The sequence below is a fragment of the Takifugu flavidus genome, chromosome 9 (genome assembly GCF_003711565.1).
Source record: "Takifugu flavidus isolate HTHZ2018 chromosome 9, ASM371156v2, whole genome shotgun sequence".
NCBI classification, from domain to species: Eukaryota; Metazoa; Chordata; class Actinopteri; order Tetraodontiformes; family Tetraodontidae; genus Takifugu; species Takifugu flavidus.
Window position 1 is genome coordinate 12453233 of NC_079528.1, and position 19524 is coordinate 12472756.

At 48.2% G+C, this 19524-nt stretch overlaps 1 protein-coding gene across 4 annotated transcripts in view; it reads left to right on the forward strand.

Moving 5' to 3' along the window:
* Positions 1–443: 443 nt before the first annotated feature.
* Positions 444–19524, forward strand: part of fgf13a (fibroblast growth factor 13a) — a 52961-nt gene continuing 33880 nt past the window's right edge. The window contains exons 1-2 of one of the 4 annotated variants that reach the window (XM_057043199.1): positions 444–620; positions 2062–2224. In XM_057043199.1, coding sequence (XP_056899179.1) covers positions 2176–2224 — 49 coding nt within the window. In that variant the 5' untranslated portion in view covers positions 444–620; positions 2062–2175. Of the gene's footprint in view, positions 621–1290; positions 1861–2061; positions 2225–14059; positions 14211–19524 lie in introns of those variants that run through there. The other 3 variants (XM_057043198.1, XM_057043201.1, XM_057043197.1) reach the window with 3 other exon arrangements.

The window sequence follows — 19524 nt, forward strand, 5'->3', positions numbered from 1 at the left end:
TCATGAATCAATGGCAGCTGATTCATTCATCGCCCTCTTCTATCTTTCACTGTTCTGCAAAACAGATTCCAGCAGGATCTGCCTTCAGCAGCGTGACCTGGAGGTTTTCTAGTTTGGTGACGCACCCAGTCAAACGGAAATCATTCAAAATCTCAACTGAACTGTAAGAAACTGATAAAACCTGACAGTTTAGGACCCTCTCTGGCATGTTTTGTCTTTTGGCTTTCAAAACACTGAAACAGTCTGAAGTGGATTTACTGAATGAAACAGGCCCCAGTGTGACTCAGCCTTGTCAGGAAGATTTTAGCATGCCAAGATAGTTGAAAAGGGGTCCTGTGTCCTCTAAAAATAGCAGGCGTATAGATCTTGTAACCCTCAACCCACAGGTTTTTTTCTCTGCTGCCACTGAGGGCTAAAAGACCTGCGAGGCTGAGGGATGTCACACAAGGGTGTCAAAAAGCAGACCGAGGAAGGACCGCTGTGAAGGCAACTCATCCAGGAGTCAGAGGTGCTTTCACTGACCAAGAAAGAATCAGGATTAGGATTAGATCACCATCGATCAACTGGGAGGTCCAAAGACCGAGGTGTGACTTTTAAGACATCTTCCCAGGATTTTTAAGGTAAGGAGCCCAGATCCCTGGAAGCCTTTTAAACCCAACTAAATTTACAATATGAGTCAGATTTGAAATATTCTGATTGTTTTGTTGCTCTACAACTTTGTTCAGACAACCTGCAGGATGTTCTATGAAACATTTCAAAATAAAAGTCCATTTCCTCACAGCACTGCTGCTGACTGAAAGAATCTCCCAAATCTGGAGAAGCCGTGAAGATCAGCTGCCACAGAAAGTGACGTTTGATGGTCCACAGCTTCTCATTTTTGTCTTTCTTGAGCAACTCAGCAGCATAGACGTCACACGCAGAGCTGCAATATTTACCATCAACATGTCTAGTGTAAAATAAATTAATTACTCACAAAACCTCTGTGGTCGGAACATATTTTGCCGTACGGCAGCTCTCTTCCAATATTTCAAACTTCTAGAAGACCCGACAGCATTTTTCAATGGAGTCAAGTGTTATGATGAAGCGTTCAGGGAGCAGAGACGTTTCTTTAGACCTGCACTATGTTGAATATTAAAAAAGAAAACAATTCTTCGGTTGCTTTACGTGTTTTGAGCTTTGCGCATTCTATGAAATGATTCAAAAACCTGCCGTTTCAGGGGGAAATGCGCAGGTTGTGTGTGAATGGGGTGACGCATTGCTCTGCAAAGGCGGCTGAATGAGAGCAACATGGTGAGCACCGCGCAGCTCCAGCGTTAACCGCGTCGACGACGCAGCTCCCCCGCCGCCCGCCTTCACGGATGGAGCTCCTGCTCGTGTCTACGACGACCCTCGAGTGAAAAAAAAGGAAGGAGATTAAAAAAAAATCCCACACACCCCAACTGAAAACCAAGTGGAAACAAATGTCGGTGCGATTCGGCTCTGCGGTGGGGGGAGCGCTCCTCTCACGTTGTGTATCCTGTTGATTGCGAGCGTTCAGAGGAGCACGGCTCGTCAGCAGGAGGGACCCTGGTCACACCAGCTGCAGTACATGGCATTTCTGTCGGGCTTTTTGTCTACGTAGGACGCTTCAGTGGTCCGATTTCTGTTATTTTGAGGGGGTCTCTTTTTTTTCCATCATCGCTGAGAGGGAAAATACGCGCCGCTGCTCGAAATTCGCCGCTTTTGTTCTGCTCCTCTTCTTTGTCACAGCAGAGCAGGTCGTGATTTTTTTTTCCTGTATGCAACACAACGGCAGTCGTGGCGTGTTGGTTTCCTTTCATCAATGTGTATTGATGTAGCAGAAAGCGTGGAGGAGATAAGGTAAGCGTGCGGGGATGGCCGCGCACAGGCTGGATGGTTGTGTTTACTGTGCGCCAAGAGAGCGGCACAGCTGGATGTTTGCACCGATGCCCTGATGATTGATAAAAAAAACAACAACAACAAACATATTCCCTTATGTTAAGACACCCCTGATGTTGGGAATGGGGTGGTTTTGGTGAACCTGTCTCTTTCCGTCCACAGAACCCTTATCTCAGCACCCGGAGCCTTTGGGGACGATTTCACTGAGGACGGCCGACAATTAAAAGGATTTCGATTTTTGTCTAAATCGGGAATTACACATCCAAACTGGGATCTATGAGCGGAAAAGTGGCGAAGGCTAAAGAAGACAAGGATGCTTCCAAGGGTAAGATGCGTCCTTTGCCTTGCACAATATGTCTTTATCCCCGAAATCACATTTTTACGCGAGCACGCTCTCATTCATCCCTTTGTGCTGCTCCGATTAGCCTGTGATGTTAGACTGGAAACAATGGCAGCGCTGGATGGCGAACCATTCCCCAGCATGGTGCATGTGGTTACTGCTTGTTTGGGGGGGGTCTCCAGTGAGCTCATAGGCCTGCGTATGTTCTGTGTGTTTGGACATGGCATGAAAACAATGAGGGAAACGCGTCAGTGTTTCTGCTGCATCGACAGAAACGAAGATGAGGAGGGTGAAATGACGGCAGGGGGATCCTCTTGTCACCAGCCTCCTGTTGAAATGCTCCTCTGTGGTTCTCACTCTCACCCTATCCGCATTCTGTCTCATCGCATATGAATCTGAACAGCGGGGGGAGGGGGCTTTAAGGTCACACAACCCGGGTTCATGCAGGAGACAAACAACAAAAAACCCTCTTTACATCTTTTAACAAAGATCAGAGACTCTCAGGTGCACGTTGCAAGAGAGAAACTTGGATAAAATCAGATTTTAAACATCATATAGTCGGGCAGGAAGCACTTTGACCTAAACGTCAAGACGTCCATGTGAGAAACAATCAGGAAAAGAGTCACATTTTTCCGTTGTGCCCATGTCCTCGATTCTGGAGCAGCAACCAGAGAAATTCAGTCATCTACTGAGATCTCTCCACAGCAGCTCAGAAGAAAAAAAAATCTTTTAAAAATGAAAGAAGATGAGATACATGCGCTCAGTCCAAAGAAGCAAAATACACTGAAGCTCCTGATCAAACCATACGCCCCTGCCTGCCTTCCCCGTCTGCACACTCTGGTGGAAACGCTCGCAGCTGCACCGAGCTGCTAACGCCGTCACACTTTCACACTGTTGCCTTTCAATAAGTTTCCAGGAGCGCCAGAATCCGGAAAGCTTCTCTTTGCTGCCGAGGCCTATAGAGAGGTCTGTGTATGGTCACAGGTGAACGCCACTTCCTTCACTGTAATACAATAATCTACGCTGACGCTGTGGCAGCGTGCCCAGTGGCGTTCTTTTTTACTCCCTCTATAACAATTCACTCGGGTCCTCTCACTGTTCAGCACTTTTTAAAGTGATCACAGCAAATCAATAGTCTTAATTGGCTTGCTTTTAAAAAAAATACCAGGCCTGCAAGTGATAATGTTAATTTTCTAGCAGCGGCCAATTAAAGAATAAGAGGTGGTGAGAAAACTGATCATCCAAGTAAATAAATGTGAAATAATTCATACGTGACGCGAGACAGAGGCGGTTTGCTCACACTGTTGAGGAGACCGTAGTCAAACGCATTGATTTTGAGGTTAATCTCTGCAGCGCAGTCGCCTCTCATCTCCAGCCAGAGAGAAAAGTCATGTGTCCCTGGCTGACTCGTTTAAGCCCTCGGGCAGCACCAACTCCCAAACCTTCAGATGTGATAATAGGACCCTCCACCTAGCCGAAAACGATGCGCAGAGACGTTTAATAGCTTTGGATTTTAATCTGAGAGAGGACAGAAACAACATAACGGCGTGTGTCACTGCATGGGTCACCTGCCCCCCCACCCCCACCCCAGAGGTGAATGGCAGGGGAGCGGAAAATAGCATGATAGCAAGTGGTGCTCCTCCTACCGGCGGTGGCCATTTTCAGATACAGTAGCTTCTAAACCAGCGTCCTCACCACTGCACATCTGTCACCATCATCGATGAATCGGATTCTTAACCATCTAAAGCGGTGCTGCTCGGTGCTGCTCGGTGCTGCTCGGTGCTGCTCGGTGCTACTCGGTGCTGCTCGGTGCTGCTCAGTGCTGGCTGGTGCCGCCGAGCCCCTTGTTCCAGCTCAAAGACTGGTGTTTACCTCGGTTTGACGAGTGAGACTCTCGTGACAGTAATCTGTTCACCCCTCTGCGGCTCAGGCCGAAATGCCACATTTCATCCTCTGACTGAATGTGTGATGTGTCAAGCGCACACACACACACACACACACACACAGCTCGATGGACTCCTGCATTTATGCATTTTCCATTTTAGCTGAACAATCTATTTAGGTTTTTTAGAATCATCATATTTCCATTTCCCACTCCTGCTGAGCAACCCTCTTCCTCCCTGCACTGGCCTGATGAGCTCCACCGCCGGGAGCGAGTGTCAGCCTGTGGATTCATGCCTCCACGTGCAGCTCTGAACAGCGCCGGGCACATACGTCTTGCATATTCGCGGACAGATTAATTCAGCGCGGAGCCGGTCTGAGGGATCGATGGGGCACCCAGAGATGGATCAGGGAGCCGCTTCATTAATCACAATCCAGGCAGTTGTGTCCTAACGCTGACACCTACTCTGATGTCATCAGCAGAACCACCCGCCACGGGTGTTGTTAAAATCCCTCCAACTAATTGCTGCAACGTGGAGGCCAACAATGATCCATCGTATCGACCGGATTCATTCGCATGCACTCAATGTCTGGATGTCAACCAACCGAACGTGCTGGAAAAAGTACTTCCGGTCTGGTGTTTTAGTGGATCTCCTGTGAAAGTGTTTCCGTTTCTCCTTTTAACTGATGAGTGAACCCAACGAGTTCAGGGGACTCCAGATAAATCTGGAACTTTCCTTTTCCTCGGGTTCACTCAGACTTAAAAATTTGGAAGGAGTCAGAAAGAAAGAAGTGAAACGGCTGAAGTGAGTAAAAAGTGGGAGCGGTGAGTTCAGCGTTGGCAACGTCGACGCGAGGAAGCGAGTTCGCTGCAGTACTTGTCAAAGACGGGGGATGGTGAGAACATGTTCTCCTGGAAGTCTTTGGGATGTCAGTGTGGCGGAGTTGTTCCCTGACAGATGATGTCGTGATACTGACGCAGATCTGGCCACAGCTCCTGGAGGGAACCAGTCGGCCGGTGCCCTGTCCTCTATTCCCGCTCAGCCTTCAGGAATACGAGGAGTTTAATTCCTCTATATGCTCAACCTGACGCATTCCCTCTGGGGACATTTTTATTTGCAAGTGAATTGTGCCAAATGATGTGTTTTTAAATGATTCATTAATGCCGGGACGTATTGGACAACATGTCGGAGCAATGGGGTTTTTAATGCTCTTAATCTCTCTGGATGGTGAAATGGAATTATGGCTTGTCTCACGTCATCTCTGCCAGAAGTGTTCTGGCTCTGAAATCTCTAAATACCTGACCGTCCTGATGCATTAGTCAGCTTGGGGCTGGTAATCCGCAGAGCTGCGTGCCTTTTGAGGTAAACGCCGTCCCCTTCAATGACTGCTGGGAAAAACGGCCGCTGTGGGAGAGCCAGCAGAATTACCTGAGGGGCTCTTCCTGAAGGCTGGATGTGGAAGAGCTCCTGGTCTAAGACATGTGATCAGAATCCACCCTCGAGTTATGACGGAGGGGAAGTTTCCACTTCGGTGCCTCTGAAGCCCCATTTTCAACGATAATAGAACATTAATAAACGGCTCCTGTGGCGCCATCACTTTCCCCCGACGCTATAACCTTTCACAAAGCTTCATTTATGTGTTAACCCTGCATGATTTAGGCTCAGTGTGCTGCGAGTTAAGCTAGAGTTTAAAGGCAGCAGCTGATGGACGCTGGGGTAGAGGTCTGGGTGAGCGTCCCGTTTACCTCTGGACACCACAACGAGGCGTCCACGGTGAGCAAAACGGCTTTGTTTTGATATTTTACAGTAATGAAGAAATAAGCTGATGCCGTTCCATCTCCTGCCAACTGACCTTGAAAATTAATTTTCTAATGGCTGCACCTGAATTCCTCTCATCAGAAACATGAAGCAGATTAGGCTTCAAACAAATAGGTGTGGGATTATGCTACCTCTGGATTTTGGATTACTGCAGTTTTACTTTCAGGATAGCACTTTGTGCATTACAGTTGCTAATCCATCTAAAGTCAATCCCTTAATTGTTGTTTTCGTGTCATGAAAGCTAAAAAAACAGGCCTCCTTCCCTCTTTTCCTACTTCATATAGAGAAATGTCTTACATAACGCTTAACTCCGACGCCGTTGCTCAGGAGGGCTTCGTTTTCATCCAGAGCAGAGATGTGACAGTTCCCCTGCTAGCGTATTATCTGTTAAACTGAAGACTGTTAAATCAGCAGGATCGTCCTGAAGTACTTGTTCCTATTAGCGCCGCCGCTGAAGAAAAAGTCTAAATCTTTTTTTTTTGACACGTCACATCTCTTTTTAAAAAAAAATCATCATCACTATATATAGAAGAGATGACACACGGCGAACTGAATCAGGTTATCCAGATTTAATTCCATTGTCAGAGGCTGTCGCCGTTTTCGTTGAGCGCTGAGGCCCACAGGAGATCAGCTGACTCATTCGTCCGCTAGCTTTCACGACCCTGAGCTGACATTAAGTCTGCTGCGTTCCTCAGATGTTGCTATTACAGAATCAGATGGTTGCTCTTTGAGTCCAGCAGAAGCTTCTCTGCGGAGAGGTTTAAATACCAGCAAAGCGGATCTGGAGCTCTCTTTGGTTTCGGAGGCAGAGAGAGGTCACGGAAGCAAAGGTCGCTGTCGAAGTCACGAGTTACGGTCATCGTTCGGATACACGTAGCAGGAAGTTAGTGAGGAGCTCCCGCGAGGTCAGCAGACGTTTTCAGGTCAGAACGTCGCAGGTGATCAGCAGAGGACGTCAGCATGTCCCGTCTTTGCCTCACGACCTAATTAAAAGTGCTGGAAATGAAAAAAAAGACGTGAGGAAACAAATGGAAAACCGATGGTTCGTGCAGGAAGCTGATTAGCAGCTGCTGGTGCTGTCATTTGCAGCTGGACTCTAGTCTCCGTGGTGATGATTCAACAAGAAGACGCGCAAACCGCCATCTCTTCCGAACACATGCGGAGAATACTTAACAGGATTACGCGCTTCTTGCTCTTCTCCCGCTGTTCATTTCATGAGCTAGCTACAAACGCAGCCCCGCAGCCGCACTGCACAAAAAAAGAAGGTTCCGAACGGACCTGACAGGTTTGGGAAGAGAGGAATTAGAATTTAGACGTATTTAAGATGCTCGAAAACCTCGTCTGGTTGTACCAAAACTCAGCTTAACTTGTTCTATGTAAATCCCTCTGCTTTCATTTTCACAATGTTCTCACTCTCACTCACTCATTTTCTACCGCTTGTTCCTCCACTGAGGGTCGCGGGGGGGCTGGAGCCTATCCCAGCTCAATGGGCGGAGGCAGGGTACACCCTGGACTGGACGCCAGTCAATCGCAGGGCTAACACACATACAGACACACAACCACTCACTCTCACACTCACACCTACGGGCAATTTAGAGTTTCCAATTAGCCTAATCCCCAATCATGCATGTCTTTGGACTGTGGGAGGAAGCCGGAGTACCCGGAGAGAACCCACACAGGCACAGGGAGAACATGCAAACTCCACACAGAAAGTCCCCAATCAATCCCAACCGGGGATCGAACCCGGGGCCTTCTTGCTGTGAGGCAACAGTGCTAACCACCACACCACCGTGCCGCCATTTTCACATGTTTCGACTTATATAAATGATATATGATGAATATGTACATGAGGTCACAGGGGAGTCGATATTTGACCTTCACGGCACTCATGGGCGCCGTTTCTTAAACGTCCAAACCGCCCGTGCTGTGTTGCTGAAATAAGATAAATAAGATGTGTGTCAAAGATGACGGGAATGTTGGGTCATGTTGTCGGTTGTGAGTGGATGACACCATGGAGCCATTTCCACGTGTCTCTCCTATGAATGTGGACGGAGAGACTCCCAGTGTAACGACGACCCTTTGGCAGAGACAACAATTGTGTGTAAAAATGACCTCAAGCAAGGCGGTCATGAGAGAAAACCCCCACCCCGTTGCAGAGAAATGCACATGCACGCGCTCATCAGCCTCTCCAGCGCTGCACTCCTGAGGCTCATTCTATTGACCATATTGATCCCGAGGTCGCTCTCTGAAAACAGGCGTTTCATTGGAGCGCAGGTGTGGATGCGGTCTCCAGAGTGACGCCCTGGATGTGGGTTTGTTTGACCAAAACACTGGACACAGGTCAGCGGCGTGGATATTATGGCTCAGATCTGCTATTAATAAAGACATAAACACTCACCTTTTTAGAGACGGGCTCTTACAATATCACATTTAACAGGGGAGGGTCAAAAGAAAGGACCTAAAGTCTCGCTTTTCTGGAATGCCCGAGACTTTAATCTCAGCTTCTCTTCAGCTGGAATATGAAAGGTGATATATAACAGAAGGCCATTAGTCGTATTCCTCCGAGAAGACTCATCTATTCAGCATTGATGGGGGCAGGAGAGTGGAGGGCCAATCCATTCAGTTAAATATTCACCTGGGGAAATAAGATAAAAGAAGTCGCTGAACCGCCGACCCATCGCATGAAAATGTGTCTTTATGGGCTGTTTTGTGTGGAATTAAGCCCTATTTTAAACGCCACTGTGTGAAAGTGTTCCAGGCACACTGGTCCTCTGTTCCTGTTGACACGCAAGGAAATGGGGAAGAAGGGTAACACTAAAATGTTTGCTAAATATAGCAAGAAGCCAATTTTACACAGTCTGGAGCAGAAAACATCATGGCTGCGCTGCCTCCTACCCATCAGGGAGAAATCATTTACATAATAGGACGCTGCCACGGCAACAAAGCCCCAATAAGCGTCGGAGCCGTCAGCGTGGGGGGTGGATTCTGAGGTGTCTCCGGAACATGTTTCCGAAGACGTTACACACGCTCACACGCTGTGAGAGAGGCCGGTACAAACAGGCAGTCAGCTGAGCCGCTGTTGGGGGGTGAGAGGTGTTTACGGAGGTGGTACGAACCAGCGCAACGGTCCAGGTGTTTAACAATGCTAGCTAATATAGCATATTCATATGGAACTACACTGGTTTTAGCATCTGGCCTGGTAAAGCTCCTGTGGTGCTCGTCCAGCGCACTATTTCACGTCTTCATTGGGTTTGATTCAGCTTGTTTAGGGTGGCATTCATGCTGTTGGATTTATCCTTATCCTACTTAAAATGCTGTGTTCTGTGTTATTTCCTCCCTGTGGTTCACGTTCTCTGCTGTTACAGAGGAACATCTCACCAAACGAAATCAAAGCCCATCATAAACATGCAGATGTTAAAGCATGAGGTTATAGTTTGGTGGTGATCTGTAGGCTAAACCATCGCTGGGAAGGGTTTTCCTTTGGTGACAATCTTCGTTTTAGAGCTCCCTCCTTTAGGGGTCGCCACGGTGAATCGTCCTCTGCATCTGCTTCTCTTGGACCAACATATGCCATGTCCTCTCTTTATCCACGTCCTTCCTCCTCAATGTCTTCGAGTAGAGAAAATGTCCACTGGCCTCTTGTAGCTAAACGTTTCCAGTGACGGTCTATGCTAACACAGACCTTGACTGATCTAGTATAGAATCCATACGAATGACTCTAATATTCAGTTTTATACCGGATGCTCTTCCTGCCTCTGCATTTATTCGAGTCGGAGACGGGCACAAGGAGTTCAGGACATCTTTTGTCCCACAGGTGACCTTGTAACCTTAAAGCCTGACCTTTGGCTTGAGTTTAGAGTGATTCCTACCTAAACAAAAGTTTCTTTTTCGTTTTGTCACATTTCACCAGAGAGTGTGGTGAGTGATCACATCATTTTTCAGTATAATTAGAGGAGACAAGTCTCTGGCTCCACTGCAGAGAGAGAGAGAGAGAGAGAGCGAGAGACGAGGAGCTATCCGTAACATCAGAAGTGGCTATTTTGGAGGGTTGTAGTGGAGATGAAAAGGTTAGCTGCAATAAAAGCTCTGCTTAAAGGCCTGTGTGAAAAATATTTAAAGCTGGACAATTTTAAATTGGTCCACATTCATTCACAGATTTTAGTCTCCGGCTAAATCCTTCTGTATTGATTATTTCACTTCTAATTTCCCTTGAGAGATAATCCAGCACTTCCTGTCATGTGACATCGCTCATTCACATAATGTTTACTGCTGTATTGATTGGTTGTTCTCCCCAGCAGACATAAACAGCACGTAAACAGTAGTGCTTGTTTTATAGTTTGAGCATGAATTTCTACATTTCTGCAAAAGTTGTTTTGGGAGGATGTTTTTCTTTTGTCTCAGGCTGCACCAGAGTGCAGAAGAAGACATCTGGTGTTTGTTAACGGCTCAGATTATTTATGTTTCAGTGTTTACGTGGTGATAATCCCTTTTGCATCGTGCATACTGTAGATAGATATAGCTTCATCTATGTGTGATCACAAGTCGGCCTAAAAAGAACAAGTTTTGAAGACCAGAAGACCACATTTGAGGCCTGTGGACATGTTAAGCAGGATGAACAGAATGTGTTATTAATGTGGAGGCAGTTCTCACACCTGCTATGCTAACAGCTAACTTCTGGGATAATGAAATACATAAATTCAATATGTATTTTCTCCTAACCTCTAGCGGGTTTAGCTCTTTTTCCTAACAGTCTGCAAAACACAACAAACACAGCTACACATTTGTAAAGGACGGCGTCATCAGGCAGGGACTGGACTTTAGAAAATTAACCCATTAACTTTTACTTTCATCCACACTGTAAAGCACCAGAGAGGCAGATGGCTTCTAAATTGCACTATCCAGCCTTGGCCAATGCATCACAGCGATGCTTCTCCTCCCATACACACACACACACACACACACACACACACAGACACACATGCACACACACACACACACACACACACACACACACACGTTTTAACCTGCAGGCTAAGTGAGCTGCTTATTCTGCAATAAACACTTGCCGCTGCAAATGACCCAACCCACGCCGGAATCCAAACAAACATGCTAATCGCTTCGCCAGGCTGCTGGCTGAGCAGAATTCCTTTTTCAAATTCCTGTTTTTGCACATAATGGAAGCTCTTAATGACCCCAGAACAGAACCCGTTTACACAATATGGCGCGAGACTCGTCGAGCTGGATGTGTAGACTCGCGGCTTCGTTTTAGAGCTGTGGCTTGAATGATTAGAAACACATCCTTTCAAGCTACGCCCATGCAATCTTCCCCAACCTCTTTATCCGGACATACACAGGTGCCTCACTTGTTGACTTAAATCCCTCTGTGTCCCCGCCCCTCTTAACCTCATATCCACATACAGGCCTTTAATAATCACGCCGGTGCTGATGTTACGACTCTCCAGTTTCTCCAAACTATTTTGAGCTGAACTTATTAAAGCCGCGCCGCTACTAATTAAGTTGTTTGTCTTTGCAAAACGATCTCCGCCTGCCCGCTGCTGCTTGCTAATGAGTGGTTGTGTCACGGCATCCCGCTCGCTCACAGAAAGAGAGATGAAAGCTGGGAAGCGGGCGGGAAAAACATTGACCCCTCGATGGCGCGTTTCCTAACGAGCCGCGCCGACACCGTCTACCGTCGGCGGTTCTGGTCCGTTTGTGTTGTCACGTGGGGGATACAGGCGGCGCACGCTCCTTTTGCGAGCCGTCCATTTCCACCTGGAGTTGTGTTCATTGAAATCCGATTCAATTGAAAGCAAGTGTCCGTGCGTACGATTCTGGTATTGTTTCATTACCATCTGCTGGGAGAAATGAAGCCTCTCGTAATGTGCCTGAACCAGACGTTTCCACACTCCATCTGCCTGCTCAGTAGGTTACTAATGGAGCTTTGGCTAAAACGGGGGGGAACTGGTGGGGTTGAGCTACGCAAACCTGGAAAAGATGCAGTTTATGCCTGAATGGGATATAATCAATCCTGGTGCTGGAGGGTGCGCACGCTCCTGGCAGGTGAAACTAAAGCAAAAGGGGAACTCTTTTGGCTGCAGGGTCTCCCCCGCCTCTCTCCTGGTCTCGTCCCGGCCTCCACCCCTTTGAAGCGCGCTGTGGTGGGGGGAAAGGGGGGGGGCTGTGCAGTCTGAATGCTGATAAATGTCTGCACAGATAACCTGTGAGTGATCTCGCTGTCTGCCTTCCCGCAGGTTTAACCCCTGCTTAGTCAGGGAAATGAGAGAAAAACATCCTGTTTTGGAGCGCTGCAGAAAACATCCTTTGAGGGAACAGGAGAGCAGGGAAGGGGGGGTTTGATGACAGAGAAAAACGAGTCCCGACTCTCATAAACGCCACGATAACGAGTCCCACTCCTCAGCTCCACGAGACATTTTGCCATCATCCCATCTTTCTGCTCGCAGCCCTTGTTTCTCTTTCATCACTCCGAACCGCTTCCAGAGGCGAGGAAAAGCTTAAATCTGCCTCTGCTCGTCCCTTTTATCACCCCCCCATCAAGTGACTCTTTTAGCGTTGGCCTCGTCTTCCTCCCTCAGCAGCACCACCATTGAATGTTAGCTAATTTTATGCCGCTCTGCCGCCCAAACAGCGCGTTCTGCCGTGGCGGGAATGTGTCGCAGTGGTCTGGGTGAAGTGTCACCCCTCCTCTGGAATGTTTTAATCTTCCACCTTGTGCTCTGCCTGATCCGCCCTCATCCGTCCGCTTGTCAAACGCCACATCGACAGGTGCCCGGGCGCCACGGCGCCTGCGAACGCGCAGCGCGGCACCACGAGGGCGTAGATCCGAGGGCGCAGTGGGAGTGCTTGAGGAAATGTAAGCGGCTTAAGCAGTCCGTGATGTTGTCATCTCTTCTCAGCTGAGCTCCCGAAATAACAGGTCCTCTGGGTGATGACTGGCGGAGCCGAGCAGGGGACGGCGAACAGACAGACCCAGAACAGCCCGGCCCAGATTAGACCAGATCACACCGGCAGAGTTACTCACTCCACTTAAGCTCAAACTAGTCAATTTAACATGGAAGACTTTGTCTTATGCTAGTTTCATGCACGTTGAGCCCGTCTTCCCGTAAAGCTGCCGCGGGTCAGAACATCGGTCTTTTCCAATGAAGTCCTGGGTTTAGTCAGGTCACAGGTGGTGATGGTGCGCCTTGCAGGGGAGGAGCAGCGTGTCCCTTCCTCCTCAACATTCTGCAGCCCAGGAGCCTCTAAATGTGTCAGACGAGGGGAGCCTCACATCTCCATAGAGACAGCCGAGCGAGCGAGCGAGAGAGAGAGATGTGTTTAAGTCTCTTCTGCCTCCCCTCTTTCTCATCTAGGTCATTATGTAGGCTACAGGCTACCGTTTGTTTATGCTAAGTATGGTAACGCAGAGAGGGCCTGTCTATAAATGGGGGATTGGCAGCACTCCGGCCGCTCGGGCCTGAGTAAATGCACATATGAGTGCTTGTGTTTGACAATCATGTCAAAGAAGTGACCTCTTTGGAGTGCTGGAGGAGTCTGCAGATGATCTCGTCCTCACCTGTAAATTTACTGCTGAAATATTCACGAGAGGGAGCAAAACTAGATATAGATAAGCTATTTCTGGGAACGTGCATTTAAATATCAGAGAAAATAATCTCCTGTGATTATATTATCATGTTTCTACCTTTGCGTTATTGAAAAATTAAATTATCATTCTTTTTTTCAGCCTATTTTTTGTTTCTGTGCCGCCTGTAGTCGACCCAAACGTTAACCCATCTACACACTCTTTTAGCATATAGCGAGGCACCAGACCTTATCGTGTTAGCATAATTAATCACATAAATACAATTTGATGTTTTACATCGTTCAATATACGCTTTCATGACAGCTATGACAAACAAGCCCCGGAGGAAGAGCGGCGGAACTGTTCTGGCGCCGCTTGTCGTCGTCTGGAAATTACCAGGACAGGAAGTGAATGCTACAATTCCATTATCAGTTACAATACCATTATTATCCTCCATTATCAGAAATTGATCAATTTGATCTGGCTCCGTTTTTTCGGAGGGAGCGAGAGCAGCCTTATTGGATTCTCAGTCAGGTAGGAGGAGCGCGGAGCTGGATGTCGGCCACTTGGCGGGCAGAAATCCCCAGTGCGCATCCACACATTCGCTGTGGGACCCGCAGTGTGGAGGCTGTGTGGAGGATCTGGGTAATTTTACAGCCAGGAAAGTCAAATGTTTTGGCTTCACACACCGGTGAGCAGATATTACTGGAATGAATGGGGCCTCTCTCTCTCTCTCTCTCTCTCTCTCTCTCTCTCTCTCTCTCGCTGCACAAGGTTAGCAGTGTAACAAAGTAAAAATATACAAAATGTGTGATGTGGTCAAATGGATCGCAAACCTTTCATCAGATGTTGACTTTTGTGTAGATTTCCTGAGAACTATTTAACTCAGGAGACATTCAAGTGTCCGTGCTGTCGTCCATCTTTACATTTAGTCTTCGTACATTTGCTGAAGGTCTCTGGCGTGATTGAAACGATCTCGCAGGCACACTTTGTCTCTGTGTCCTGTTGTAAAACTGTCCCGCTAAGGCCCGGTAACAATTCCAGTTGTCCAACCCAAGGCTGTGGTCCGACGCCATGCCCAGGCGCCGCGTCCATGCCGGGCTTTGATTGGTTGTCGAGCTGTCATCGTGCTCGCAGCCTTGGAGTGGCGTTTTCACAGTTTAGCTCCTACGGAGTGTCATTACGCCTGTTTATGGCACAGGTCAGAGGTCGGGCCACGGAGCCGATGAGGAGGCATGCTGAGGATGAGGAGAGCGATGATGGATGGAGTGCTGCGATGGTAGTCGTCGCTGAGGTGTTCGTGTTCGCCCGTGTGGTTTTGGCAATTCCACACCAGGGTGAAACCTGCGGTGACAGGTGGAGCCGGTTATTGGCTCATCAGAAAAGGACTCGGGTCCTCGGGGTCACGGAGCCTGACTGCTGTGTTCAGCACTTCCTTCCTGCCATATTAGATTCAAGAAAACCCGACTGAGATCCTTTTGGAAGAGCGACTGTGCAACACAGACGTGTCGCTTCCTGTCTTGATTATTCTAAAAACCTGATAATCAGACAGAATTACCGAGAACGGCCTCCTGGTCCCAGTGGCTTTTTGAAATCTCCTGGTTATTGGAGTCCTGCTGCAAAACTTGTGTCAGAGAAATTCCGCTGAGGTCCAGAGATGCTTTGTGTACCAACCTGCAGTCCCTCTGGATTTCATGGACTCGGGCCATAATGGGGGTTTCACGGTCGGGTTACACGAAGGACAGGAGTCTAATGAGTTTTTAAGCTGACAGTGAAGCTCCAGGTGTGAGTGTGTGAGTGTGATGTGTACAGCTGTAAGCTCTGTCATACACACTGCTGACAAAGGTCCTCAGCTCCGACGCTGGCGGGCTGCGATGTTAAACCTCTGAAAGAAGGAGCTGCTGGACGTTACCTGAAACCAGTTAAACACCCGAGTTTAACTACAGGTTGTGGTGTGTTCAGCACTAAATCATCCATCGATGTGAGAGGTGTTCAGCCACTCATAATAATCTGACATGTTGCACGATATTTTCCCATAAATCACATCCAGGGAGATGGGGAACGTGGAGACGGTTCGCCTGATCTCCCTAATGTCTCCCGGAACATGCCAAAATCTGGCGCGGAATCCATCAATCATCGCAGGCTGCCCGGTTCTAACTGGTTTATTCTTAGGATCTCTTCACTACAGCTGAATGGGACATCTGGTTCCATCATAATACAGTTCAGTTATGACCCTCAGTTCTGTGTTTAAAGAAAACGGAACAGTAGCAGACTGTTCAGCCTGACCTGTGGAACTCATTAGCTCCACAAAAGGCGCTCCGCTAACTTAGCGCCGGCTAGGGAAGAGAATCATGTCACAAATACGCAACAGACTCCCACCCACAATTAATTTAATAACAAGGGGGCCTGAGCGCAGAACTGTGATCAAGCTTTTAGGTCTTAATTGTGCCGCTTATTTCTCACTAGGCGCGTATCGAACACGCTAATAGCGTCCGTCCCGGGGGAAACAGGAAGCGCCTCATTTGAAAGGTCTCCCCGCAGTTTCAGTCATTCCGTCTTGTTTGGCCTCTGGAATCATGTTGTCATGGTAATTATCTGCGACACGGTCTGGCAGTCGAAGGCTGTGTGGCCTTGGCTCTCGCTCATCATCAGCGTCGGCTTTTATTGCCGACAAACACAGAACGCAAACAGCTGCGGCGCTGTTAATGGAGAGGGGATGGCGGGGAGGGGATGGCGGGGAGGGGCGCACTTATCTTTCAGTGCAGGTGGAAAGGAATGCATGCAAAGGGAAAGAGAGAGAGAGGGAGAGAGAGAGAGAGAGAGAGAGAGAGAGAGAGAGAGAGAGAGAGAGAGAGAGAGAGAGAGAGAGAGAGAGAGAGAGATCGGTTGACTCTCAGCTGCCTGGCCTCCCAGCGCCGACCGTTCTGGAAGAGTGCGGCCGGGTATCAAGTGGTTTTCAGTTACAGAAGCACTTTCAGAGGAGAATCATCGACAACATGGCCCCACCTGACCCCGCTCTGGCTTTTCCCCGTAGCTCTGCCTCACTCGCGCGTTGCAGCGTTAAACAGGCTGACGGCGTTTGCCACATGAAAGATTTTGAAAATGGAGCCGGCGCTGGGATGGAACACGCAGCTGAGGCCGTGCGTCCGTGCTGCCAACACGCTTGTTGAGCACCAACCAGAACAAAGCCAGTTTTCTCAGGTCTGCGTGTAATCAGATTGCTAAAGCTTGACCCCGTCCAGGATGCTTTCACAGAAGAGGTCGACATGGTGACGGGTTGCTGGACAGCACTGGAGACATCAGAGGCCAGTTTCATGACCTGTGATGACTGATGCTGCAACATAAATTAGATCAACCCTGAGTCTCCCAGTCCTCTGTGCATCCCTTATTATGTATATACATCAGTAAATGGTGATTGCACTCTGGGTTAATGTCTTTTTAACTACTTTGCTTCTTTCTGTCTGGCAGCAAAGCAGACGTGACGATCCTTTATATACATAGCTGCGTGCATGGAGCGTTCGGCAGAAGCCCTGAAAAGAAAGTTTACCAGGAAAACTAGTGGCCGGATAGTGGCAGGATATTCCCCTGTTGCTCGCGGTGTGGGTGGTGTGATAGCAGCGAGTAAAACAGCTGTCTTAAGCAATTTCTGTAATTGTAATCCCTGTCAGCAAACACCGCGTAGTAAACATAACACGAGGGTTGAGTCAGCCCCCCCTCTCCCTCTGCCCAGTTGCTCTTTTATTTCAACATCATGTCAAATTCTCTGCACACACACACACACACACACACACACACACACACACACACACACACACACACACACACATCCTCGCACTCCTAACTTCGTGAGGTCTTTCACAGATATAATACATTACCCAGCTCCCTAAACTAACCATCACAACTAACCCCCTGACCCTAACCTTAACCTAAACTTAACTCTAACCTCAACTTCAAAAATCTTAACCCCTCAAACTCCTTTGAAGTGGTTGGGACCAGCCAAAATGTCCTCAGTTCACATAAATGTCCCCAGTTTGCTATTAGAATGTATATTTTGGTACTCAGTATATAGCAAGTAGAAGAGCACACACACACTCCCCCTCCCCCCCCCCACACACACACACACAGCAGCCTACTGATACTACACAGATCTTGTACGTGAATTCTCCTCAAATCGCAGGATATACGGCTTTATGAGCAGCCACTCACAGCACTTGTGTTTTTGATTGGTCACCATCTGCAGGGCTTAACACCATGACCTCCCCAAATCCACCTCAAGTTTACACAGATGGTGCCCCCTGCCCTATTTATGCTCATGAACCAGAACAACTCTTGTAAAACCCTCATTTGGGATCAAACTAAGAGCACCGCTGAACTCTGCCCTGTGTGTTGTCTTCAAATCCTTCCATTGCACGGATGCACCACTTTTTGCTGCTCTGACATTTTTTACTCAGAAATCCCCCTTCACTGTTTGCAAGCACGGACCAACAGGAGCAAATGTTAGCTAAACCTGTTCTGTCTGTGTCAGGCATTTATAAAGGGATACACAGCTTCATGTCTGGATGGCCCAGCTGCATAATTCATGTTTGGGTGTGGAGCTAAATCTTCCAGCCCACCTTTTCCTCCGTCCTGCTGTACTCCTCCGCCGTGTAATGGCTTCTATAAAACGCTGGTAGCATCGACAAATGCCTTCCCAACTCCCTCCCCAGCCTACATGTACTAAGTCAGAACCAGAACAGCACTCAGGTCTTTGTAGCCATCCTTTATTCATCGCACTGGCCTTCAGAACAAAGTCATATAATGTCCCATACTTGGAAGCGAACCTATATCCTGAAAACAGTTCACAATAGATGTCCCAGACACAATAAATCAGGCGCTCTTGACTCGGGTCTTTAACAGGCTGGTAGAATTTATTCTCTGTCTCTTCTACATAAATGCTGGGGACAGATAATCAATTAACTAGAGGCCAGGAATAGTTAAGGAGAAGAGGATAGGGGGTTTTTGTCCCGAAGGTGGTCGTCTGACGCTCTGGACCTGCTCGTGTTTGGACAGAATTTGCTGCAGTGAGTTAGTGTTAAGGTGGAGGGACTGTCACCCCGGATAAGGCCGGCCCAGTCCACATGTCTCTCGGAGTTGCGGGGAAGACAGTTTAAATGCACCCGCACAGAAATTCCATACAGGCGCTCTGAAACCAGACATAGACACATATTTATGTGCAGTGACCGTTTAATTTTATACTCAGCGGATAAACCAAAGATGCATAAAAAATGCAAATATTGACAATATTTTAACATAATGTGGTTTATTACTTATACATTTAACCCTTAGCAACCAGGAGAACACAATCATGAGCAAAGACCTTTACGTCTGTCCTCTTGAAGTGTGAGGTCAAATATTTGTGGCTAGCGACCGCTAATGTTGCCAGCACGGCCCTTTCCCCCTCCCCGCCGTGCCTTTCTTCTGGATTTTGGTTTGACGGCCAGGATGCGTGATTGCGAGCGGGTGCTGACCACATAGTTTAACAGCTGTGATGAGCTGGCTGTTGTCGCTGGAAACGTACGAGCTGGTGAACAGCTGAGCGCCAGAGGGATCTGTCAGACCTGGACCGTGCTTCACTATTCACCGACTGGCGAGCCAACGTTTGCTGGAATACAGGTCTCCTCCGCCTGCATCGCCACGTGGCGGCGTCGCCCTGAAAGAAGCGCTGATGTCACCAGCTCGACTATTTGCATTTCGTCTCCTTTTGCCCAACCTCGCCTCGCAGGATTTATGACTCTTTGATAATCCAGCTGTGATCCGGTCGCTGTGGACATTTCCAATCGTTAGCGTTTCAATCTATTTTTGACAGTGCTTTTTGGTGAACAGCCCTCGGCAGTATGAACGACAGTCAAATAGATGGCTCGTCGCAGCCAGGTGGGATTAGATCACACGTTGTGAGGATTCCACATACCATGAAGTGATGCTATGGGAACACCGTATACTGCAGTTCTAATATCTGGTAGAGGAGC